Source organism: Botrytis cinerea, chromosome 2 (assembly GCF_000143535.2).
Source record: "Botrytis cinerea B05.10 chromosome 2, complete sequence".
Taxonomy (NCBI): Eukaryota; Fungi; Ascomycota; class Leotiomycetes; order Helotiales; family Sclerotiniaceae; genus Botrytis; species Botrytis cinerea.
The window spans coordinates 1,083,420-1,106,944 of record NC_037311.1 but is presented as its reverse complement, the minus strand read 5'-3'; the positions used below and the strand labels follow the sequence as shown (position 1 = coordinate 1,106,944).

The window sequence follows — 23,525 nt, the reverse complement described above, 5'->3', positions numbered from 1 at the left end:
GAGAGCATGAAGATCCATAGAAATCGAGAACAAAAGCTGTTCCAAAGGTGGCTCGACCCTGAAGCTGTTGCGCGTTTCGATTTTCGGTGGAGAAGTACCAAAACCGGCATCGCAAAATGACGGTCGTTGGATGAAATTCGTGCTCTTCCCTGTTGATGGAATCATGCATGCGCTCCCGGCCCTTGAAACAAATGGAGCAGGGAATTTCGAGTTGCAGGATTGAATGTGTTGGATTGTGCATGTTTCTATGTCTATCTGCCTAGGTACACTTTGAGTTTGCCTATCGTTCAAAAGTTGGAGTAAATCCGTGATGGGAGTGTATACAAATTCATGCATCCTGTGAAATCTCTCGGCAGAGCTTGAACTTCAATGCCATCAGATCTTCAGAGTCTGGACAATCTCCAGCTTACCCGTTTATTATTCATCATGCTAGTCAGTGCAGTGAGGATCAGCATGCGATCTGTGAGTGATAATATGGAGCCATCATTGCGTCCACTTTTTCAGGTTATTTTTGAAGAAGATCCGTGACGCCGTGTCTCTACGCTTGAATGGATGAATGGATAAGCATAAACCGACCACTTTTCGACCCCGTCGAATAGATATATATTTCGTATGGAGTAGAGGATGGCGAGGGGCTTTGAATGGGATCTCGGGAAGTAGTGGGCTGTTGGTGCACTCTTCCCATTATCCAACGATGCCGACGTAGCAGCAAAGCATGAAGTAAAGTATATTAAAGTACCAACTCACCCAGTAGATATATATGATGAGGTCAGCCAAGGGGCAAGAAGAGTCCTCCTTCCATTTTGAAGCCATCTTTCTACTCGCACAATGTAAGTAGCGGCTTAAGATTGCAACTGCACCTTCCAGATCATAAGAATTTCCCTGTAGATCTCGCCAATCCTTTCCTTCCCATCGGGTACGAGCGACCTGGTTGCTTCTATTTGAAACAAACTTTAAGGTTACCACGCCCTTGCTGGATACTCCCCGAGAGAGCAGTCGGGCTGGTGAAGCCTCTGATTTTTGCTGCACTGCTCGGTGCCCATCTGGAAGAAATCTCCATTCTCGCCAATTGGATTGTACTTCTTAACGGCATATCGTTTGAGTGTATGCATGTATGGATGCCTGTGGTCGCAGTGGCGCCGGGAGGATTCAATGGCTGCACGAATGGATGCTTGAAGACGGGAGACTACCTTCATAAATGGCTGATGTTGCTGCCACCTGGAATTGCCGCCGACGAAAAAAAAGAGAATGCGAAAAGGATGGGAAGAGCAGCAAACCAACCGTTGAATCAAATTGAGATCGCGAGCTGAGCAGATCCTTTACTCAAAAGGAGTGTTTGTGAAATGAAAGGTGACATGCATATGGCTGCAGGCGATATCTGATAATGCCCCCAAGTACACACACAGTAGGCAGCTAGCTGTATGACACCCAACATCCCAAAATTCGGATGTTTGAAGAATTGTATCGCAAGGCTGATCGTGCCAGCCAACATTGTATTGCCATTGGCTTTTCCGAGGGATTGACGATGCTATGTTCCCTTGAAACCGGCTTGATTGAGCTACCGCTGCCTACATCTACATCTACATCGTGGTGACTTTGACTTTTGTTAGCTGATTCCCCACTGAAAATCTTAAAAGGTCCCTGAACTCTCGACATCATTCACGAATCACGAATCGCGAATCACGACTTGTCACTCAGAACTTGTCTTCATCTTCATCCTCATCCTCATCTTCATCATCACAACACAGATACAGCAGAGTAGCTCTTTCTCCCAACCTCTCAATCGCTCAACCTTCTCCTCAGGCTTTTGTTCTTGCTTCCCGTTTCTAACCACACGGTGCCCCTCTACTTCCCATTGCTAGCATAAGTTTCGCTCGACATTTCTTGGTGTATCTACGACTCCACACGCTGATCATACAAACACCCGTTTGGTGGCGATCCAATCTCTCCAATATTAGATCTTTCAATCCATCTCGTTACAATTACACCTGGAACGCCAATTCGATTCCATATTATATTGATCCTCTCCAAATCTCCTGTACGGCTTTGTTTGTTTTTGCACCCATCTCAGACTGATTGAATTGCACGTATCACAATCGTCCCATCCCGTACAGGATCTGAAATCGGGTGGCGTCAGTGTCCTCACTTGGGGTGCATTTTCCCCTGCAGCAAGTTACATCGATCCAATTGCGAAAATACCTGTTTGAAAAGATCCGCTGGTCCAATCAAAAGCACTGTCGCCGGGGATTCAAACAATCTATCCAGTGTTCTACAGATCTGATTTAGAAGGATAAGTACCATCCATTGACCAAACAGAACAGTACATAGATGAATTATTTCTGAGTTCTCCCTTGTTTTGTTTGGCTCCAATACACTAAAGCTACAGTGAGGTTTGTGAGGTTACCATGTTAAGACCACTTCGAGGTTTAGTGGCGGGCCTGTTACCAAGTAGCAATGAACCTAATTACGAATTGATCCATGCAAATGGAACTGCCAACGACGATACGTTTTCCCATTTAAAACTATCTTTCACGAGATTCCTCTTCTTCCTTATACCTTCGCCAATACAACGACGACTTCAACCGGCCCATTTCAAGCCTCAAAGATTGTACGCAACGTCCTATCTCGATGGACTTCGTGGAGTCGCTTCCTTGATAGTGTTTTTCTGTCACTTTACTGAGGGAAATGTGCAGTTTATGATACCTTCATATGGCTTGCCCATAGGTGACCCGGTTCCATCCTCTTTCATGCAGCTGCCTTTTCTTCGAGTGCTTTATAGCGGACGGCCCATGGTTCATATCTTCTTTGTCATATCTGGATTTGTTCTCTCGTTGAAGCCGTTGAAGTTAGCTCGAGCCCATAATTATGCCGATCTTCAAACGACCTTGTCATCATCTGTCTTTCGTCGAGGAATGCGATTGTTCTTACCTACCACCGCCTCTACGTTTTTGGTAATGACATTCATTCGCATGCGTTTGGTTGAAGTGGATGGATTTGAGACATTCTCACAACAGTTTATGGATTGGCTGCATGCAATCTGGACGATAGGTTATTCATGGGATTGGGATAAGATATGGTGGCCAAAGTACGATGTTCATGTTTGGACTATTCCCATTGAAATGGCTCAGTCCATGTTTCTCTTCGTCACCATTACCGGCTTGGCGAGGTGCAAAGTATGGGTTCGCCTCTTTATGTTCGTTGTCATTATGCTATACAGTCTCAAGTGTGGCCGATGGGCTGCGTTTGAATTCATTGGCGGGGCGCTGGTGGCAGAAGTGGGACTTATTCAACAAGCGCGGGCTGAACGAAATCCCAACAAAGAGATGCCAGACTCGGACGAAGAATCTTCTGGTTCATGGCAAACGTCAGTAGTTTATGCATTCTGGAGTATGAACTTTGTCTTTGCCATGTGGATAGCGGGATGGCCAAACAATGATGTACTAAGAACTCCTGGGCTCAGTGAGATCGCACCTTATACGATGGAGCCATACTGGTCTCAGAGGCGACAGGAGGAGCAGGCATTCTCTTGGTTTGCATTGGGGGCCATGCAAGTTGTCTTTGCTTGCCAACAACTTCCTTTATTGCAAAAGTTCTTCACATCTGGCCCAGCGCAATATCTTGCAAACATTTCATATGCACTGTACCTTATGCATGGGCCGTTCCTCGACATATTCGCTCACCGATGGATGCCAGTTGTTTGGTGGGTAGTAGGTGGGCGTGAGAATAGTGGTGTGTGGACACGAACGTTTGCTTGGTGGGGTGGAATGCTTGGGTTAGCAGTACCTATATTTTGGGCATCAGATGTATTTTGGAGGGCCGTGGATATCCCTTCTGTGGAATTTGCAAAATGGTTAGAAGGGAAATGTATTGTGAAGGAAGATTGAGACTCATTGCGATACGGAGTGGGATTGAAAGACAATTTTGGGAGCATTTACAAGGCGTCATCGATAATATTCTGGGATTTAAAACGGGCGTGTGATGGGACGGATGAATGGATGGAGAAATTCCAGGGATTTTGGGGGGGGGGAGATACGGAATAGAAAGTTTAAATGTCGGCGGTACCTATCACAATATGTTTCTTAGCGGGAGTTGGGGGTTACACGGTAGAAGTCGATCTGGATTCGCCTCAAACATGAATATCTAAGAAGAAATAAAACTTTATCAGAGAGCAAAGGTGTGAAGTGCAGTGAAGTGCAGTGAAGGTGTGACACGGCAACTCGGTGAGACATTTATTGCTTCTTTCTTATTTGGAGATAGTACCGAGGCTTATCGGTCAGCTGAAAGGCACAGAAGCTTATTCTGATTGTGTGACGATCCGTCCCGACACGGGCAATACAGCTAAGGCGGGGATGCTGGACGGCTCGTGATTTTATGCCGCTGAAGATGGCAATCCAGGTGATTTGTGTACGCCACCGATCAGCCAATGAACACGAGTGCGTATCAAATTAAGATTCTTCGCACAGTTGTTAATTTATTTTTTTCGTGACCAACAACCCAGGCAATTGAAGATGTGGAATCAGCTGAGAATGAATGGAGGTGGATGTAAGAGGGGCTCTTGAACACGAAGCTAACTCAGCCAACTCCGGACTTTACTTTTACTCCTAGCGTTGGCCGGCGTGCAGATTTTGACAAGAGGTGAGAAGGGTCATTTTCGGTAGGTAGCACCAGCGATACAAGCGGGGCGATCATCAATCGTACAGACTAGGGAGGTGATGGGTTATGTTACATTTGCATCACGCCTTTGCAATCCTACATACTTGTCTCACAGGGAACAGACTGAGATGATCTGGACCTTGGGTTGATCATCAATTAGTTTCTAGCTGAAAGTCGCAGTTCTGCGGCAGCGATGGATCGGTATGTGAGTCGTGATGGGTGGATAAAAGGGCTGAGATACCTGGCCATGTTTGTGTGGATCATGATACCTTGCTTCTGGGTCGTACGGGATTGTGTATAAGAGCTCTAGTCAGGGTTATTATAGGACGAGTCCAACGGGGTTTGCATCTACCATTACGCACTGCATCTTCGGGTATTCTTTTCTTGCAGTAGTAACACGATTGGTGTAAGGCTGTGAGAGGGTATATTCCTTTGTTGGGAGAAGTGCATGAATACCGGGCACCATACGGCGGCAGGGTATCAAATTGCTATGTCATCTAGAGGCGAGGGGGATTTAAATATGGAGGGTGTCAACGCGGGGAATGGAGCGGACGAGAAAAATTTTGTGAAGGGGAAGAACAAGTTGGGTTCAAAATACAGAAATTATTTTACAGGGAAATTTCAAGGGAAATCTAAGAAAGGTGAGAAGTTGGATCAGAAAGATCCACGAAAAGAAAATACTCGATCGAATTCAGAACCGACACCGAGACTAGTACCAATATTGAAATCGACGCCTGGCTCAACGTCAGAACCAACATCAGTACCAACACCTCAATCACAGCTTCAATCACAGTCACATTCTCAACCAAAATCTCAACCAAGAACCATAACCACAGTCACAATCATGCCTCCTAAATCATCTCCAACCCAACCACGTTGGATCTCCGATATTTCCAAAACAACACCGACGATAGTCTCCGATATCGAATCCGCAACTCATAGTGTCCATTCCATCTTTCATGACCTCAAAACCATCACCCCAGAAGATGCAAACACACTTCTCCAACTCTTTTCCTCTCAGATCAAGGGTGTCCAAAATGACAACACGCTCCTTCTTGAGAAGACGGTGAAACTCCTGGCGTCTCAACCGGAAGACTCACAGATTGGAAAAAGTCTAACAGCAAGTTTTGTTAATACGCTATGGGATGCCTTGCCGCACCCACCTGTGAGGAGTTTAGATAAGAAGTTTATGTATAGAGATGCGGATGGAGGAAATAACAACATTCTGATGCCGGATTTAGGAAGAGCGGGGACAGCATATGCAAAGAGTGTTAAACCTGAGAGAATGAGAAAGAAGAACCTGCCGGATCCCGGGGAGCTTTTCGATGGCTTGATGAGGAGGGGCGGATTGGATGGAGAAGAGGACTTCAAGGGAAGCCAGACTGGGATCAGTAGTCAGCTGTTCTATCTGGCTACGATTATTATCCATGATCTTTTCCTTACGGTATGAACATATATTTCTTCTTGGAATTCGTTATTTGGCACTTTGGGAAATAGATTAAGAACTGACAAAATGGCAATAGGATCATGAAGATATGACGAAATCGAAGACTAGTAGTTACTTGGATCTCGCACCTCTCTACGGCTGTAATCAAGAAGAGCAAAATGCGGTCCGAACATTCGAGGATGGTAAACTCAAACCAGATTGTTTTTCTTCGAAGAGAATCTTAGGATTTCCCCCCGGTGTGGGAGTCTTCTTGATCATGTTCAACCGATTTCACAATCATGTGGTTGGAATGCTTGCTCAGTCAGTACTCTTCATTTATCCTGACGCCCCTTGTTGGATATAAAAACTGACTAAAACCACAGAATCAACGATAATGGCCGTTTCACAAAACCCAAAGCAGAGGCGGCAAAATCTGCATTCGATAAATACGACAACGACCTCTTTCAAACAGGTAGACTCATTACTTGTGGCTTATATGTCAATATCGTTTTGAAAGACTATGTTCGTACGATTTTGAATCTCAATCGTACAACTTCAAAATGGGATTTGGATCCAAGAGTCTCTGAGACTAAGACCCTCTTGAACAAGCCTGCTGCGGAGGGTGTAGGAAATCAAGTCACTGCTGAGTTTAATTTGAGTATGTTTAACCTTTTTGAAGCGTTCAGACCCCATGATAAATATACTAATTCGGCAAAAAGTCTACCGCTGGCACTCGGCTATCTCCCAAAGAGATGAGAAATGGACCAACGCAGAATACGCTAGACTATTTCCTAATAAGAACCCGACTGATGTCACGCTTCCCGAACTTCTCAGGGGCCTCCACTCAATGGAAGCAGACCTTCCTGTCGATCCATCTCAACGCTCTTTCGCAGATCTCAATCGTTTGTCTAATGGGTCATACGATGATGAATCGCTCGTATCAATTTTCGAATCCTCAGTAGAAGATCTCTCTGGTGCCTTTGGGGCCACAAACGTCCCACCTATCATGCGCTCTATCGAAATCCTCTCTATTCTCCAAAGTCGCTCTTGGAATATGTGCACCCTTAATGAATTCCGTTCATTCGTCGGATTATCACGTCATACATCGTTTGCGGATATAAATCCCGACCCTGTTATTGCGAAACGACTCAAAGAATTCTATGGGAGTCCTGACGATGTGGAATTTTATCCGGGAGTTGTGGTTGAAAAAATTAAACCACCGGTGGTACCAGGTAGTGGTTTATGCACTGGATATAGTATCAGTTATAGTATTTTGAGTGATGCAGTAGGGCTGGTTAGGGGAGATAGATTTTATACTACAGATTACACGCCGGAGAGTCTTACTAATTGGGGGTTAGTTTCATCCCCCCCTCTCTCTTCTCCCGTTCTCATTGTCTCCTATTTCTAAGAAGATCAAAACAAGTTACTGATATGATAAAACAGATACAATGAAGTACAATTCGACACAGACATCGACGATGGTGCTGTACTTTACAAATTAGTCCTTCGAGCTTTCCCAAACCACTTCCAGGGGAACTCTATATATGCACATTTCCCATTCGTTACACCTGAGGCTAATCTTAAAATCCAAAAGGATTTGGGGAGAGAAAATTTGTATAGCTGGGATAAACCTAAGAAGAAGGCAGATACGCCAACAGTGGAGAGTTGGGAAGAGTGCAAGAAAATCTTGAATGATAAGGCTAATTGGAAGGTTTGTTTTTTCTTTCAATCTCAATTTTTGGGATTATAAACATTCGGAAGGGTTCATAAGAAGGATAAATATTAATTATGGATAAAATAGGTAACATGGGGTCCACCAATTGCCGTCCTAACTTCACAATCGCCCTCCGACTCAAAGACTACAGGGCCGCCAAAAATACCTCCGTTCTGTCTCGCAGGAGATGAATCCATAAATACAACCTCGCGCTCTCTTATAATATCATCTTTCCACGATCTTCCAACCGGTCACGGTAATAAGAATGATAAAGAACATCCTGATTGGCAATCTGCAGTTGCGCAATTCTACACAGTTAACACGGCCGATTTATTTGATAAACATAAAGTTCTCATTCCAACTGTTAATGCGTACAGCAATGCTAATGGCAACGGAAGTACAACAAAAAATGGAGCTGCAGCACCCAAAAAGACGTATAGAGTGGACGTCGTAGCTGACATATGCAATCGTGTCTTCACTCGTTTCGCAGCCGGCGTGTTTGATTTCCCCCTGAAACTCGGAATGGGCAATACTGTCGACGTCAACGTAACTACGGATATTGAAGACGGGTTTACCGAAGAGGAACTGTACACGGCGCTTTCCACTGGTTTCATATGTATTTTTAACAATTTTGATGTTACAAAATCTTTTGTGGTGAATCAGGAAGCAAGAGCTGTGGCTAAGAAGTTAGGTGATATTTTGATGGAGAATACGAAAGGAGGCGGGATTGGAGATGTGGTGGAGGGGCTGAAAGATAGACTGCACAGTATAGTTCATGATGACGAGACGGAGAGACAGACTGAGGAGAAAGTTCTAAAGGAAAAGGAAAGATTGGCGCTGAAGGGGTATGGGAAGGCAATGCTCCAGAGATATGTGGACAAGGGAAAGAAAGCTGGATGGGGAGTTGAGAGGGTAGTATGGGAACAAATGTTTGTGCTCCTGTTATTTCTTCGAAGATTCATTTATCTTCCGCTTTATTATCATGCTAACTCAACTATACAGTCTTCCCACCTCGGCAGCTATGACGGCCAATCAGTCACAGCTTCTCTCCCAAGTCCTGGGCTATTACCTCAGTGATGCCGGATCATCACACCTACCACAGCTCTACACTATTGCCCATGAAACTACCAAGGAGTCTGATGATTTACTCTTGCACTAGTATGTTCCCCTTTCCCATCTCTTTATCCTTCTTTTTCCCTTAAAATAGCCCCAATCTACTCCCAAAAAATGATTAAAAAAAAAAATTGAACATACACTAACACGATCCAAAGCTTCCTCGAAGCAGCCCGACTTCGCGGCACCGTCGCACTTTTCCGTCTCTACTCACCCTCGCAATCCACTTCTCAAGCCACCACCACCACCAACCCCGCCCCAGGAACCGTCGTACTCCTCAACCTTCCCCTTGCCCACCAAGACCCCACCGCCTTCCCCAATCCCGAAACCGTGGTCCTCGACCGAAGTCTCGACTCTTATCTCATGTTCGGGCACGGCCCACACGAATGTCTCGGCCGCGATATCGCTTTAGCGGGGATGGTGCGCGTGTTTAGACTTATCGTCGGGCTGAAGAATTTGAGACTCGATGCGGGGTCGAGTGGGTATAGTAGGAAGAGCGTGGCGGGTGAGGCGAAGGGAATGAAAACTGTGGAGACGGAATATGGGATTGCGTATTTGGATGACGAGTTGTCGACTTTGGGACCGTTTCCAAAGGGGTTGAGGATTTGCTGGGATGAGTAGGAGAGGGGGTTCGGGTTTATTGTTGTGTGAGGTTTTGGGAAATCATTTGTCTGTCTATTGATCTATCTATCTCTTTTTTTATTCATTTTCTACTGGGAAGGAATCGGGAAATTGGGAATAAGGTTATCATAGTATCCATTATCTAAGAGTATTCTGTCTTTGATTTGATTGGCGAATTGTCAGAAATTCAAGGGATTTCTCATTACTATATTCTTTTTCCTCTCTAGAGTACGTATCCGCGCCAGTAAATTTGATTTCGGGATTTTGTCGAGTAGCCTGGATATTCATTGTGTGCAGCATTTATTGGAGTTGTGTTGAGTTGTGTATACTGATTTTTTGAACGTGTGTAGATGTGGATGTGGATAGCTATTTATAGGTAAGTAGGTAGGTAGGTGGGTAGGTATCTTTTGTATTCATTCTGCACACTTTTTGATGACACGATACAGAAAGAGAAAAATAGAGGAATAGATAAATCAGTGGTTTTTATCACTTGCTCGTGTTTGTGTATCTGTAGTGGAGATTGGGGGGATTGTATATCAGTGGGCAGAATGGGTAGAATTTACGAGGGGCTCGGCTGTGGTGGAAATATTTTCCATGTTGAAATTTTGTTCTGCTGGTGATGGTTGTGGTTGTTATTTATATCTGTTGTTGCTGTTGTTGTTGTTGTTGAAATACGTAGGATTCATCGATCTGATTTATGAGTATTTTTATCACTCATTCATTCATTCATTCATGCATTCATTCATATATTCAAACCATCATCATCAGCATCAAGAATTTTCCACACCTCTTTATTCATACTCATATTAATTTAATTAATAAACAATTTCAATCCCATAGAATCCACGCGCATGATCTCTATACCCTTAACTTAATGTTCATTTCCCAGGCTATAAAAATCATGGTTTTAGATTCGTTCGGATGGGGGTAGGTAGGTAGTGCTTATGAAGAATTACTGGGGTTTGAATTTGTCGCTATTTACTTGTTTGTTTGTTTGTTTTTTTTTTTTTGCTTGCCTGCTTGCTGGGCTTTTTATATAGGGATAGAATGATGTAGGATTTGGTGGGTTTGAATTTGAGTTTGAGTAAGTTTTGATGTGATAGATGAGAGATGATAGCACTTGTGTATTCCGGATGCGGGATTAGATATAGCTATATGCGTACGTATGCGGATATTTTCCAATTGGAGTCATGATATGTGTTGAGATTGTATAATAAATATGTTGTTCAATTATGGATGAGATTCTTCACGAGTGACTTTTTGGGAAGAGGCCATAGCTATATGGGGATTACGCAGTCATATTTATTACCCACTCTTGAAGGTTTATTGGAATCAGGATTGTTTGTCTTCAGGACTGGAAGTACGGAAGTTTTTTCCTCTCCAGATTTTGTTGATGACGAATGAGTGTTGTGATGATTAGTGTTGTCATTTTCGTGGAGTCTAATCGCAACGACGATATTCGAAGATATCTTTTCATTGTCATCTTATGCGTCAAGGCTGTGCTGAGAAAGTGTATGTGTCTATGATAGAGGGATATTGCAGATTCTGTTTTACGCCAGAGATTATATACGCTCGTATAAGTATAGCTGTTGATGAAAAGATCCTGATTTTCTCACCCATAGACCCATTTTTTGTTGTGTTGAAATTTCTTGAATTGGTTTGCTGTTTAAGGGAGCTGGTGTTTTTATACTTGGCAAAGTGAGTGAGAATTGATGAAAAGAGGTTTGGTGGAAGTTTGATATATTCACTCAGTTTGATTGATAATATCGAATTGAAACTAATAGTTAAGTAAATATGTGAAAGAATAATAGAGTGTTCGATTCGTGACATCTTTTTTTTTTTCTTTCTTTATTGAAGCAGTGAGTTTTCTTATCGACGGGTTGCTGGGGTTTTAAACCCGAATTCTTTGAAATCGGGAGGAGTATGAGCCCTCGAAGAGAAAGGGGGAAGGAATGTTCGGGGGTGTGATAGGGTGAGCAATGAGCAGTGAGTTGGGAAAGGGTAGGTGACTCTTTAGCGAGATGAAAACCAAGCGTCATAGAAATTGAGGATGAATTCTTTTCCGCATGAGGCAAGTACTAATAGTTAGCATCATTTAACCAATCTACTTCTGAGTACCTAGATAGATCAAGCGATTGCGATTACTGTAAAAATGAAATAGAGAACGGTTACCAGAAAATACGATTTTGACATAGATTCGTCAATATTATATACATTATAAGTAGTAGCCAAGCCCATTTTAGATACCATAACCTCTAAGTAAAAACGCCACTCCCAAACAAAACCCGCTATAAACATGCGCTCTTAAATTCATTTTTGGTCATAACTCATTAGGCGTTACTCATAAAGATTTTCATCCCAAGCCTGTGCACTCGGTATCCAGTAGTCGGCCTCATCTCTAGAATTTAACATTCAATTTCCATCCACCACCATAACCTCTTGCACACGCCATTGCAACTGCGCTAGAAGCATAGCACAGACCAGTAAACAAGATCAAGCCCCAGTAAGAGCCTCCGCAAGCCTCAATTAGAGCGCCAGCGATTGGAACACCGGTCAAACATCCAATACTGACAACTGAATAACAAGTTGCGTAATATCTGCCATAATCCTTGGTGTCGCACAGTTGGCCTACGCAAACTGGGGTTAAACCGACATTGCTACCGCATGCAAAACCAAGTATTATGGCGGTGCAAATTAAACCCGCGTAAGTGTTTCCGAAAGGGAGCCAGACTACAAAGCAGGCAAACACGGTAAGAGAGAGTGCCATAATAATAGTGTTGAAACGGCCAATGATATCGGCTACCAAGCCTGGGAGGAAACGGCCGACAACAGATGCAGCAGATAGTATGGACAGAGATTGATAGGAAATACCTGCATCAAATCCTTGATAGAGAGCGTAAGATGTGATATAGGTGACTGGGATAAAAAATCCCCATTCAAGGAGGTATACACCCAATACTGTGAAGGCGAAATCTGGCTTCTTGAATATTTTGATATCTGGATGAGGGCTTTGAGCGGTTCGAGAACGTGGAAGACGAGGCTTAATGAGGAGGTTGGCCAGAGTGGTGATGAAAACGAAGATGAAACCCATTACACGCATTGTCCATGAGAACTAAATTGAAATTGCTTAGCGATGTACTTTTTAACGTGGGAAAGTTTGGAGAGATTATACTTACACCAATCTTTGGAATAAGATTTTCCAAGAGAAGTGGAAAAACAATGCCACCGACAGCACCACCAGTGGCTGCAATTCCAGTCGCATTTCCACGTTTTTTATTGAACCAGTGGCCAATTACTGCGACTGATGGAGTAAAGGTCAGCGAACTTGCAAAACCACCGAGTATACTGAATACAGCGATCCAATGCCAGTACTCTGGGAACGGTTAGCTTTGCACCATCTTATTTTTTGGGTTCGAAAACCTACCAGTACACTCCCCAAAGAGGAAGATTGAGAGAACAAGTAGAATGCTTCCTGGCAGAACCAAATATCTTGGCCCATAGACGTCGAATGCAGGTCCAATGTAAATACCGCCAACGAACAAAATGAATGAGTACAATGAGAAGATCCATCCAATTTGCGAATCAGAATAAGATGCCAACTGGTTCGTAGCTAAGTAAGCTTGAAATGAGCCTGTGGAATTTGCAATGCCGAAACTGCAGAACATGCCACACCATGACCCAAAGACAACTAGCCAAGCTTGCAATCCGCCCTCAGGGTACTTATAATCATCTTCAGAATCCGAATCAGATTCATCTATCAGTGGATCAGGGAGTGGAGTAACAGAGACAATGACTGTTTTCTCTTTCTCTGGACCGAAGGCTCCGGCTAAGGAGCCCTCGTTTGCATTCTTCTCAAGATCTATTGTTGGAGCGGAGTCTTGTTTGACCTGAGATTGGTCCATGGTATACCGGTCAAGATGTTTCGAGGATTATGTGATTGTCTATGGATCTTGATTTGAAGAACTCTGTGCCTAGCAACAGATATAGTGCTTCAATAATCCAATGCAATTAGAGAATAAGGGTACAAGATCCAAGATAGTGGTAAGAAGTATGAGGCTGAGAGACGTTCTGTGTGCTTTTGATGAGGGTGTGATGATTTATAGTAAAAAGACAAAGGGGACAACGACTTCATATATGAAAGATGCGCCAGGGTGATTTAGATTGAGTGAGTATGCTTTTTGGGTTGTCCATGCCCAACGTTACCACTGGGCTTGACTGACTGCCATACCTTTCGAGATCTAGCCCTCTTCCCCAGAGCCGACGGCAAATATGTTCATGGTGTGTGATCACTACAAAGCTCCATTATGGCACACACTAATAGCTTGATGATGCTAGCTTGCGATGGCAATACACTCAAAAAGTCTTGCCAACTCAAAATCTGGAACAAAGTCCGCAGTGCCGACGCAGTACTTAGAACGCTCTGGAGCACAGCGTTGGGCTTATGTCACTCGTGATACCCAAGAATAACGAAAGGAGTAGACGAAATTGCGCAAAGGAGAATAAAATTTGAAGAAAAAAAGAAATGATGCTCCACCATTTTGCGGTCAACGGGGAACCTCTACTAGCTCACCGTGAAACTTGAACTTGTCAGGCGTTGCGGGGCGGAAAAGGTTTCCAAATTTGGAAAAACAATGCGGATTTCACTAGATCATCTCCATCTTGACGGTACCGACGGTATCCGTTTTCTGATGGACAAAGTCAAAAAGCTGATGTGAAAATACTGATGTGCTGGAGGTGACAAATGGATTGTTGTTTGAAAATGGAAAGATCGTGAAGGGGGAAAGTAAAAGAGAATGATTTGGCGACGCAAACGAGAATTAGCGTGGAAATTCTCGGCAGAAGTTTCTCCGAAGAACCTTTTCTACAATCTCCACCTTCACCTCAACTCCATCTTTCCTCATCTTCATTCTTCATTCTCAATCACGAATTCCTTCGATGCTCCAAAACATTCGCAACTCTAAGAGCATCTGTTCAATAAAATCCATGAACGTGTCGATCCCCTCTCATGATCTCGATCAAAGCGTCGTTTTCCTGAATGTCTCGTATACCAACGTGTTTGATAAACCACCACACCGAGGGACAGCGTTCTCAATGCAGTACCTCGAGTACATGCAGGGACCATGTGAATTCGTTCTAGAATGATTCGATTGGGCTGGAAAGCTTCTTTGCAGATGAATTTGGAAGCAATTAGCAAATGGAAATTACATATTCCATCTTATGAAGCATTAAGATGGATCCGAGTCGTGCACAGAGCGTTCTTCTTGTGGGGATAATTGACATCCCGGTTGTCATAACTACGGTTGGATCCGAGATGTCTGTCTTCTCCACTTGTCCACTTAGCTCTGGGCACATCTATCACCTTGAATGCGAATCCAATGTCTGAATATGCTCACATGGCACGCAAATGACCCTATCGGTGTAGCATTACTTACCAGTGTAAGGTTAAAGTTGCTTAGTATAGTGGAGAACAATTTTTTTTTTTACCAGCAGAAATGCATATCGACCGGCAGGCGACCTGAACCTTAAGAGAAATATGCAGGAAAATGGAGTCGTTCTTTTTTTCATGGTTTGCTACAGCCTACAGGTACGGAGGAAGCGGACGGGTACCTGGTCAGTTCTCATCTCTACTTCGGGATTATAAGTCCCAACTGCAAATCCACAATTTCCACAGCTCACTCGCGCATCTAAATATATATACTGAAGCTTGGGCCAGGTGAAGTTGCAGACTCACGCTATCCACGGAAAGAATCCAAGCTCTGAAACGTTAGAAACGGATAGGATATCTCAAAGCTGGATGGTGACATGTGCTGTCAAGTTCTCAGTACATGAACAGTGCCATTAGTCCTACTTAGTATTTTTGATGTAAGTAGTCAAAGTGAAATGTTGATGAAGGAGATATGTTGCATATCTCAAGGTCTCTAGAAACCTGACGTTAACTTTAGTGGGCGTCGTAACACCGTAGTTGACGAGCTGTGCAATTTTCAAAATATGGGCACTACTCATATCTTCAATCGTGCAAACATCTCTTGATTCTGTGTTCCCTCCAGCCTCATACCTTCTAACCAACCGTTTGATGAATGAACCGAAATTCTTCGTGCAGAATCAAGCCCCTTTATTCGCCAACTCGACTTTCGCATAATTTGTTGTATCTCCAAATGCAGATAATTTAGGACAAAGAAGACCTTACACAGTATGTACTATCAGTCAAAGAACAACAACCCTTTGAGTAGAACTATCATCATGAAGAATGATAAAAGTTTTACTTTTCAGATGTTCGATTCTTGTTCATCTTCATGTTTGCAACTTATGGTAATATCCATGATCAAATTCAACAACAATGAAAAAATCAGCAAAATTTAACGAGTATGCAAGCAACCGAGCAAAGTTGATCGCTGATGAACATAAGTACAGAGGGGGTGAGTCTTTCGTTCACCTTTCAAATCAGATATGATAAACTGACGTTGTAGACCATGATTTCATTACATCTCTTTCGCCTACAGCCCAAGCTGCCAATACTATAGTTTCTCGCATTCAACAATTCAACCGGCATGTTCTTTTTCAACCAGTTTGGCAAACGCATAGCTTACGTCCAGGTTCTGGTTTCCCTCATATCAAAGAATCCATAGCAAGGACAGCTCTATTAGAAATAATCAAAAAGTTACCAAAGGGAGCAATTCTTCACGCCCACCACGTTACTTGCGTCTCGATGGATTTTATCATTGACACGATGATAAAGACGCCGGGCATGTATATTAGCGCCACAAGGCCCCTTGACTCATGGTGGGCGAAAAGAGAGAAGAGGATAAAAATAAAATTCACATACAGTTCTTCGCAACCTAGGCAAACTAGAAACTCGGCGAACAATCTTTGGGATCCTGATTATGTATCCGACTCACTTGTTCCAGTCTCTCTAGCAGCGTCGACATTCAACAATTACACACCCTCTATGGAGCATTACGAATATCGTATCCCAGCTCCTTTCCAAAGACATCCTCCTAAGGGCAAGTCTTACTTTATTACCTGGTTAAAGAATCGATTAATGGAGACAAAGTCCCAGCGTAAAAATGTCAGTGGAGGTGTCAATGAAGCTTGGAATACATTCCAGAGTGGAATAAAGCTACTTAATACGATGATTCATAACGAGCCAGTTTTCAGACCATTCCTTAGGCAAATTTTTGAAGGATTGGTCGAGGACAACGTTAAATGGATAGAGATTAGGATGATTTTCAAGGTTGACTTTCAATTGGAATGGAGTGACGCACCGTCTGGAGAAATTGAAATGGCAAGAGTAATTTGGGAAGAAAGAGAAAAGTTTGCAATTACGATGAAAAAGAAAAATAAAGAATGGTGGGGGCTGCGGGTTATCTGGACAGGCTTTAGACTATGGAAAGATCAAGAAATCAAAGCTGGCATGTTTCCCTCCTGCGTATCTCTAGAAAAATCTAATTCCACCCAATAGATATGGTGGCTTGCATGCGTGTGAAGGAACGATATCCAGATCTGATCTCAGGCTACGACCTAGAGGGACAAGAAGAACTCGGTCGTACGCTTGAAGATCTCATGCCTATTTGCCTCTGGTTTAAGGAGCAATGCAAAAACCGCAAATTAAACATTCCATTCTTCTTGCATGCTGGAGAATGCTTGGGTAATGGTGATGTAAATGACCATAACCTTTAGTAAGTATACTTGAAGCCTATTTCGCGTCCCCGAATGCTCATCATTGGTTTTTTTTTTAGCGATGCGATTCTTCTTGGCACTCGACGTATTGGTCATGGATATTCACTTCCTAAACACCCGCTGCTCGAAGAAATTTGCAAAGAGCGACAGATTATGATTGAGTCCTGTCCACTCTCAGATGAAAGTTTGAGGTTAACCCATTCTACGAGTGCTCATACTTTACCAATGCTGTTGGCAAAAGGTGTAAATGCTAGTTTGAATTGTGATGACCCATTTCTATCAGGTCAAGAAATGGTGGGTGTTTCGTTGGAATTCTTCATGTGCCTTTGGTCATGGGATAATCTAGATCTGGGAGGTCTGGTACGTGTAATTCCTCTATGGACTGATTTTGTCCCTACATAAGAGCGTGCAAGCTAATTTATTATAAAAGGGTCATTTGGCACAAAACAGCGTTAGGTGGTCACAGTTTGAAGATCAGACTGACAAAGATTGGCAATTGGGCATCCGATTAGGTGAGAGTTCAAAGAAAAGATTAAAGGGCCAGAGAATGCGAGAGTGGAAGGAAGACTGGGAAACATTTTGTGCTTGGATTGTTGAGAGATACGGAGAGCCTTGGGGAAACGAAGATGCTTTTAAGGCTACCATGAAAGAGAGAGTGGCAGTGGTAGAGGAAAACAAGGCGTATGAAGATGCGGTAGAAAAAGACCTTGATATAAGAGAAAGGCGATTCAAGAAGAGGAAAGAGGCGGTAGTAGAATGGAGAGAGAAAAACACAAAGAAAAGGAAGTTCATTGCCAAAGCGAAGGAACTGATGGTCGAGGAAAATTTACAGAAAAATATGTCTAAAGGGTTGAAAACCCCTCCTGACAGTCCTGATAAGACTCCAAAGATGGTGTTGAGGAAGCTACCCAAAAGTTAGAACTGCATCTCGGAAGTATGATCAAAGCTAAGTGCATTTGAGTTCCCGCTCAACATGTCAAAGTCAGGAAATAGTAGCAGGTCAGTGGTAGCTTTTGTGCTATATATCACTACACATTTTATAGTTAAATTAGGATACACGCCTAGTCAGAAGGAATTCCAGCAATGAAAATACGTGATCTTGCACCATTCGACGACCATGGAAAGTAGGAGATAGTTCGAGCAAAGGAGTTCGAAATGGATACTTTGCTTGATCTGAACAAGTGTCAATATAATAAACACTAGTGCTATTCATCGAGTATCTACCCAAATAGCTAGATCTTAGGGCAGGAACGGGCCGGAATTTTAGCTTCCTCATCTAGGTGCCGTTACTTATCATTGCGGGGTATTGTGGGTTGTTATCATTGATATGATCCACACAATTTGATTTCCAAGCCGCACTCCAAAATTGAGAGAGTTTCATTTGATACATGTAAGGCAGACTTTGATAATGATATCATTTGATTTCGTAAGTAGATACTTGTAAGTAAATTTTCATTGTATTCAAAGTACAGATATGACGACGATAGCGACCAGGAGCCTGGTAATTGTACTGTTCCAGCAGAACCTGCGACGCCTAAGAAAAAGAGAGCCTCTTCATCTTTTCAAAGGAAAGCAGCAACATCCAAGACAAAAGGTGTCAAGGTCAGAACCAAATACACATCCGATTGATGAATAGCTGGTGGACGCATTCCTGTAACAAAGTCGACGGCTTTTCACTACAAGATAGGACATCTAGGGAATGTCTGTCCTTAATGACTGGCGAGATAATTTCTGTTAATTTCATAGTTTACTACAAATTAGCCAAATACATCAAGCCTGTGCCTTCAGCGCAGCCAATGTACTCAGCATCCAGATCTCCTGATTTCAAAACACACAGTTCCACAAACAGAACCGACTTTCCCTTTTCTAATTGTCCCCCGGGTCCATAAAGATTCATAACCGTTTTTCTCAATTCCACATGACCCTTATGCGAACGGCCTGCTTGCTCAAAATGGGATAGGTCCAAAAAATAAGCAAGTTGATTCGTCTCTGCAATAGCTTCGGTGTCAAGCTCTAAATCTGCTTCGCCATCAAATTTTTCATTCAAAATCTCTGGGGTGGGGTTCTCATGGCTTATGTGTGTTGTAAATGCCACTACGCCATTTTTGTTGCGCTCAGTGTCGAGATGAGATATCCAGGACTGGGCATGTGGATTTATTTTCTTGAGCCAGGCTTCTGTTTCTGCGGGCGGGACATTTGGTTGGCGCTGTCCTTCACGGACGAAAACGAGATTGTCGGGTGGACTGGAAATGGTTACTCTCCCTAATTTCATTTTGGAGCTACGGGTGTTAGGTATCTCGATAGTTTTTCTCGTGTCGTTTGGTTTCGCTTTGGTAGGGGTGATATAAGCAGAGGTAAATGTATCTTTAGGATCAGTGTGGGAATCTGGTGTTTCGGATAGTCGATGACGATATACGCCCCAATATCCTTCGTCAGAGCTTTGTTTTAGGGGAAGTAGAGTGCCCATCGCTGAGGCGACCGGCTGGCTTGAGGCGAACATGAAGCGCGATTTCGGGACGGTCATTACTTCGCGCCAGACGCCTGCGTCTGGGGGGAGAGAGTTCCAAAATTCTTGAACTAGAGAGGAGGCTTGGAATGATTGGTAGGAGGAACAGGACAGCCAGTAGGCGATGAAAGTTGTGGATTTGGGACTATGACGAGGAAGCCCGTGACTTTCATCTTGAAGGTGGTCGACACGGTTGGCGGATGAAGAGAGCAGTTTGTAGAGGGTGGAGACGAAAACTGCTTTTTCTGGCGTAAATTCTTCGTGCTGCACGCCGAAAATTCCATAAGTAAAGACATAGTCTTTTTCGTCCATATCAACAAGGAAAACCATGATGGGCAATGTTTATGAAGCTAATAGTAGTAAATGGTGGCGTGGGAATTCACACTTGTCTCCAGAAATCATGCAAAGTCTTGGCTTTTGAGCATCCAAGAAAATACTAACATGAAAGAAGTATGGAAGGGCCTGAAAGACTTCTTATATTTTTTCACTGCACCTGAGAAGATTCCAGCATATATGGGTGCCCCTTAACTTCAGCATGACTGGCTCTTATCTTCATGTTGCGGATGTAGTATCCGCCTGGATGACATGGCCGTGTAATGATGATGACATTAGTTATATAATAAGGCCACTTTCGGGCCAACTGATCTCACTTAACTGCCGAGATAGCCTATTGCGATTGAGCGTGATCAGTTCCGTTCAACACACAGCGTCGAATACGTCAATTCTGCGATGGTTTCTTTGTTGGATGCAAGAGATCAGAAATCAAAAAAGTCGTTCGGAATATGTGCGGCAACGGCATATTAGTCGTAGGAAGTTGCCGGTTCGCTTCAACACCATTGCTGTCTAACTAACCACTTTTTGCGTAGCTCGAAAGCTCAGACCTTAAGTTTATTACTACCTAGTACCTGACTGACACCGGCACTCCGTAGATAACAACAACGACATGAAAAGTATTCATAGTTGCAACAGTCAATGCTATACATTCTCAGATACCGGGAACCTGCTTTAGAATCCAATGCCAAGAGAAGGGTCTCTATCAATCATTGACCTTGCTTGCTGACCGCGGAAACAATTCCATTGCAAATTTCAAACGTAAGTTCAATCAGGGGTAGGAGACAAGGTCATTCTCCTATGCATGTCGTATCGGTTACTAACAAATTTTATTCAGTCCATTGTCCTGCGTAGCATATTCCAACTTGCAAGAACTCTATCCTACGTGCGGGTTTATGTTGTGTATCCGCAATCATGGAATCCATGAATTCCAATGAGCAAACACGTCTCCGAATCAAGATTGCTTGTGAAGAGTGTCGGAAGAATAAACGAAAGGTATCTGTTGACACCCAAATATGTACTGGGGTACTCCATAGCATCTCGTACTGATTGTGATTAGTGTCAAGGCCAGAGACCAACGTGTGCCTTATGCGAGAAAGGAGGGAAGCTGTGCTATTATCCCCCAGAGATCTCGCGAAAGTATGTTCCCAGTAGATCGAATCAGTCAAACCACAAGCCTAACCAATGTGTATAGACGCAAACATTGTGATGATGTTTATGTCCGTAGTCTTGAAGACAAAGTGAAAGCTTTGGAGGCTCAATTGGCAGCTTATCAGAGTTCGGAGTCTCAATCTAAAGAGTATATGGGTCACGAGATTTTGCCCATATCCAGTCCTGCTACCACAAGTTCTCTTGCTTATGAGTCTGAGGCCATAACTCCAGAGAACATTGATGAGCCCAATGATCCGCGCTCGCAGGTTGCAATGGAAGAGCTTGCTTCATTGATGTTAACCATGGATATCGAAGAGAAAGGTGAACCGTCATTTACCATCCCAAGGAACAAGTCCACCTCTAAACAAAATTCAATTCCTGGTGAGATCTTGACTCCTGATATCAGCAGTCATGATCAAAACTTGAGTAAAATCGGATTCTACACTGAAACACGAACACACCTCGTTGAATGTTTCATGGCTGCATTCAATATTTATCATCAGTTTATAGAACAAGGAGAGTTGCAGACCATTCTATTGGAGACCACTTTCTCAATAGAGTTGGATTTCGGCTTCCGTAATCATGCTTTACTTTCCGTGGGTGCCTTTCTTTCTCCAAAATCGGATGCAAAGGAGTTGAGTAGTCACCACGCCACATCTGCTGAGAACATCCTATTGAGATCTATACGGGAGTATCCAAGTGACTTGGTTGTTCAAGGACTTGCATTGTTATCGTGGCGAGAGCTGATGCTGGAGAATAATAGCATGGCCTACACTTACATAGGTATTTATTCTCTTATTTTTGCTCGGACATTTATTGACGGAACCATTTTAGCCATGGCCACAGGCTTGATATTACATCTTGGACTCCATGTAAGCAGCCTCGGATCAGGGAAGTCGCCGGACTTGACATTGAATCGTAATTCCTCGGCCGATGACTACGTTCGTAAGCGCCGAATAAGGTCATTCTGGGCTTATTTCTCGGTGGATCGGTAAGTCTACTTCAACACAGACTACAATATACAATGATGATAACATATATTTGTAGCATGGTAACCTCAAGTCTTGGAATGAATTGCACCATACACTGGCAACGTATTCGAATTTCCTCATTTTCCAGTGCCTTGGACCATTACCCGTCGCCTGATGAATTAGCTCATGATAAGTTCTGCCAGCTATGGCATCTTTGGGACTCTTTCATGGATCAAAGGCAGGTTTTTGTATCACAATTAAAGAACAATCAGCTCACACTATTAATTAGGTATGCGTTTGAGTGGACCGGTTTGAAAGCCAAGCAACGGCAAAATCTTTTGAAGCGCGCACACCAAGCACTCACAGATTTCTATGCCGGTACCGATGATAAGCTAGCTCTGAGTAAGACTAGCATGCCTCAAACTTTTCTTCTTTTCCAGTTAGCATATCACACTGCAATATTGCTCATTCATCGCCCCTTTTTAAACGAGCCCAAAGGCTCAGAAACTCTAAGCTTTGCCCTAAGATCAGCGACAAACGCTGCTGCCTCCATAGCTCGAATTATTCGAGCATATCGAAAATTTTGTGGTTTTGCTGATGTTAATCCCCAAGTTATAGATTACATCCTTAGTGCTGCCGTAATTCATTTACTGAATGCAACATCTGGCCGCAACTTTCTAGGGAGACAATCTGCCAATAGCCTGCAAAGTTGTTTGGATGCCCTAGTCGAGATACAGAGTACGTGGATGGCACAAGCAAGCAGAGCGATACGAGAAATTCAAGAGCTCGCAGCCAAATGGAAAGTGGTATGGGCGTTACCATTACAATTTAGCCAGCGCGTACCAGAAAAGGAGATTCGTCAAGATCGCATTCAAATTATGGCACCGATGCCAGAATGCACAAACGTGCTTACTAGTAACGCTCAAATGCCCTATGTTTTTGATACGGGCGAATTCGCGAATAGGCACATACATCCTGGTTTCAATAATGATTTTGGGGCTCTGTGGGATCCAAGCTTGTTTGAAAATGCTTTGGAGCATGTCAATCTACCTGAGCACATTGCGTATCAATCGAGTCTTGAATGGCTTTTCGACGAAAGCAATCCTGGTTTTCAATAGTCGTCTGGGAGATGCGAAAGATAAGAAATTCCCCGATATGTAGCGAGAAGTCAGGCGAGGCAGTCATCAATTGTGCTTACAACCAACCCGAGTAACTTATAAGATATACAGTTTGGTGGTTTTGCTTCTCCAAGGAGAACGTAAATCTTCAAGCGGAATTAATACCGCGGAATCCCTATCTTTGGCAGCACATTAGCAGCCAAGCTACTGTCTTATCGGCTAGCGGGATCTTCATCCGCATGAT

The 23,525-nt window shown here is 43.4% G+C and overlaps 6 protein-coding genes across 6 annotated transcripts; 4 read left to right on the top strand and 2 right to left on the bottom strand.

Annotated features, from left to right (window-relative positions):
* The first annotated feature begins 1,636 nt into the window (after positions 1-1,636).
* BCIN_02g03070 (hypothetical protein) lies at positions 1,637-4,171 on the top strand. Its single transcript, XM_024691225.1, has one exon. It carries the CDS (start codon positions 2,406-2,408, stop codon positions 3,882-3,884), a length of 1,479 nt encoding a protein of 492 aa, XP_024546995.1. The 5' UTR covers positions 1,637-2,405; the 3' UTR covers positions 3,885-4,171.
* A 588-nt stretch (positions 4,172-4,759) lies between these two features.
* On the top strand, positions 4,760-9,814 carry BcppoA80. Its single transcript, XM_024691224.1, has 8 exons — positions 4,760-6,097; positions 6,177-6,400; positions 6,463-6,737; positions 6,799-7,432; positions 7,523-7,790; positions 7,881-8,722; positions 8,796-8,951; positions 9,065-9,814. Exons 1-8 carry the CDS (start codon positions 5,102-5,104, stop codon positions 9,525-9,527), a joined length of 3,858 nt encoding a protein of 1,285 aa, XP_024546994.1. The 5' UTR covers positions 4,760-5,101; the 3' UTR covers positions 9,528-9,814.
* Positions 9,815-11,696: 1,882 nt separating this feature from the next.
* BCIN_02g03050 (hypothetical protein) lies at positions 11,697-14,008 on the bottom strand. The gene is made up of 3 exons (XM_024691223.1): positions 12,952-14,008; positions 12,704-12,900; positions 11,697-12,639 (listed from the first exon to the last, which is right to left on the bottom strand). The coding sequence occupies exons 1-3, from the start codon at positions 13,427-13,429 to the stop codon at positions 11,926-11,928; spliced, it is 1,389 nt and encodes a 462-aa protein (XP_024546993.1). The 5' UTR covers positions 13,430-14,008; the 3' UTR covers positions 11,697-11,925.
* A 1,728-nt stretch (positions 14,009-15,736) lies between these two features.
* On the top strand, positions 15,737-18,311 carry BCIN_02g03040 (hypothetical protein). The gene is made up of 5 exons (XM_024691222.1): positions 15,737-15,943; positions 15,995-16,936; positions 16,987-17,203; positions 17,264-17,564; positions 17,635-18,311. Exons 1-5 carry the CDS (start codon positions 15,865-15,867, stop codon positions 18,121-18,123), a joined length of 2,028 nt encoding a protein of 675 aa, XP_024546992.1. The 5' UTR covers positions 15,737-15,864; the 3' UTR covers positions 18,124-18,311.
* A 332-nt stretch (positions 18,312-18,643) lies between these two features.
* Positions 18,644-20,459, bottom strand: BCIN_02g03030 (hypothetical protein). Its single transcript, XM_001547015.2, has one exon. It carries the CDS (start codon positions 20,038-20,040, stop codon positions 18,955-18,957), a length of 1,086 nt encoding a protein of 361 aa, XP_001547065.1. The 5' UTR covers positions 20,041-20,459; the 3' UTR covers positions 18,644-18,954.
* Positions 20,460-20,650: 191 nt separating this feature from the next.
* On the top strand, positions 20,651-23,459 carry BCIN_02g03020 (hypothetical protein). The gene is made up of 7 exons (XM_024691221.1): positions 20,651-20,802; positions 20,879-21,036; positions 21,101-21,180; positions 21,236-21,975; positions 22,027-22,183; positions 22,240-22,401; positions 22,453-23,459. Exons 2-7 carry the CDS (start codon positions 20,956-20,958, stop codon positions 23,279-23,281), a joined length of 2,049 nt encoding a protein of 682 aa, XP_024546991.1. The 5' UTR covers positions 20,651-20,802; positions 20,879-20,955; the 3' UTR covers positions 23,282-23,459.
* Positions 23,460-23,525: the final 66 nt, after the last annotated feature.

What these genes read in the sequence shown, in the direction of transcription:
- BCIN_02g03030 (XM_001547015.2), bottom strand. Translation starts at nt 20,040, where the DNA reads ATGGTTTTCCTTGTTGATATGGACGAAAAAGACTATGTCTTTACTTAT.
- BCIN_02g03040 (XM_024691222.1), top strand. Translation starts at nt 15,865, where the DNA reads ATGAAAAAATCAGCAAAATTTAACGAGTATGCAAGCAACCGAGCAAAG. An exon ending in AGATCAAGAAATCAAAGCTG is followed by an intron (nt 16,937 to 16,986) that starts GCATGTTTCCCT and finishes TCCACCCAATAG; the next exon opens with ATATGGTGGCTTGCATGCGT. An exon ending in GTAAATGACCATAACCTTTA is followed by an intron (nt 17,204 to 17,263) that starts GTAAGTATACTT and finishes TTTTTTTTTTAG; the next exon opens with CGATGCGATTCTTCTTGGCA.
- BCIN_02g03020 (XM_024691221.1), top strand. Translation starts at nt 20,956, where the DNA reads ATGGAATCCATGAATTCCAATGAGCAAACACGTCTCCGAATCAAGATT. An exon ending in CATGGCCTACACTTACATAG is followed by an intron (nt 21,976 to 22,026) that starts GTATTTATTCTC and finishes GAACCATTTTAG; the next exon opens with CCATGGCCACAGGCTTGATA. An exon ending in GACTCTTTCATGGATCAAAG is followed by an intron (nt 22,402 to 22,452) that starts GCAGGTTTTTGT and finishes ACTATTAATTAG; the next exon opens with GTATGCGTTTGAGTGGACCG.
- BCIN_02g03050 (XM_024691223.1), bottom strand. Translation starts at nt 13,429, where the DNA reads ATGGACCAATCTCAGGTCAAACAAGACTCCGCTCCAACAATAGATCTT. An exon ending in CCTCTTTGGGGAGTGTACTG is followed by an intron (nt 12,901 to 12,951) that starts GTAGGTTTTCGA and finishes AACCGTTCCCAG; the next exon opens with AGTACTGGCATTGGATCGCT. An exon ending in ATCTTATTCCAAAGATTGGT is followed by an intron (nt 12,640 to 12,703) that starts GTAAGTATAATC and finishes ATTTCAATTTAG; the next exon opens with TTCTCATGGACAATGCGTGT.
- BcppoA80 (XM_024691224.1), top strand. Translation starts at nt 5,102, where the DNA reads ATGAATACCGGGCACCATACGGCGGCAGGGTATCAAATTGCTATGTCA. An exon ending in CACTGCTGAGTTTAATTTGA is followed by an intron (nt 6,738 to 6,798) that starts GTATGTTTAACC and finishes TTCGGCAAAAAG; the next exon opens with TCTACCGCTGGCACTCGGCT. An exon ending in GAGAGTCTTACTAATTGGGG is followed by an intron (nt 7,433 to 7,522) that starts GTTAGTTTCATC and finishes ATGATAAAACAG; the next exon opens with ATACAATGAAGTACAATTCG.
- BCIN_02g03070 (XM_024691225.1), top strand. Translation starts at nt 2,406, where the DNA reads ATGTTAAGACCACTTCGAGGTTTAGTGGCGGGCCTGTTACCAAGTAGC.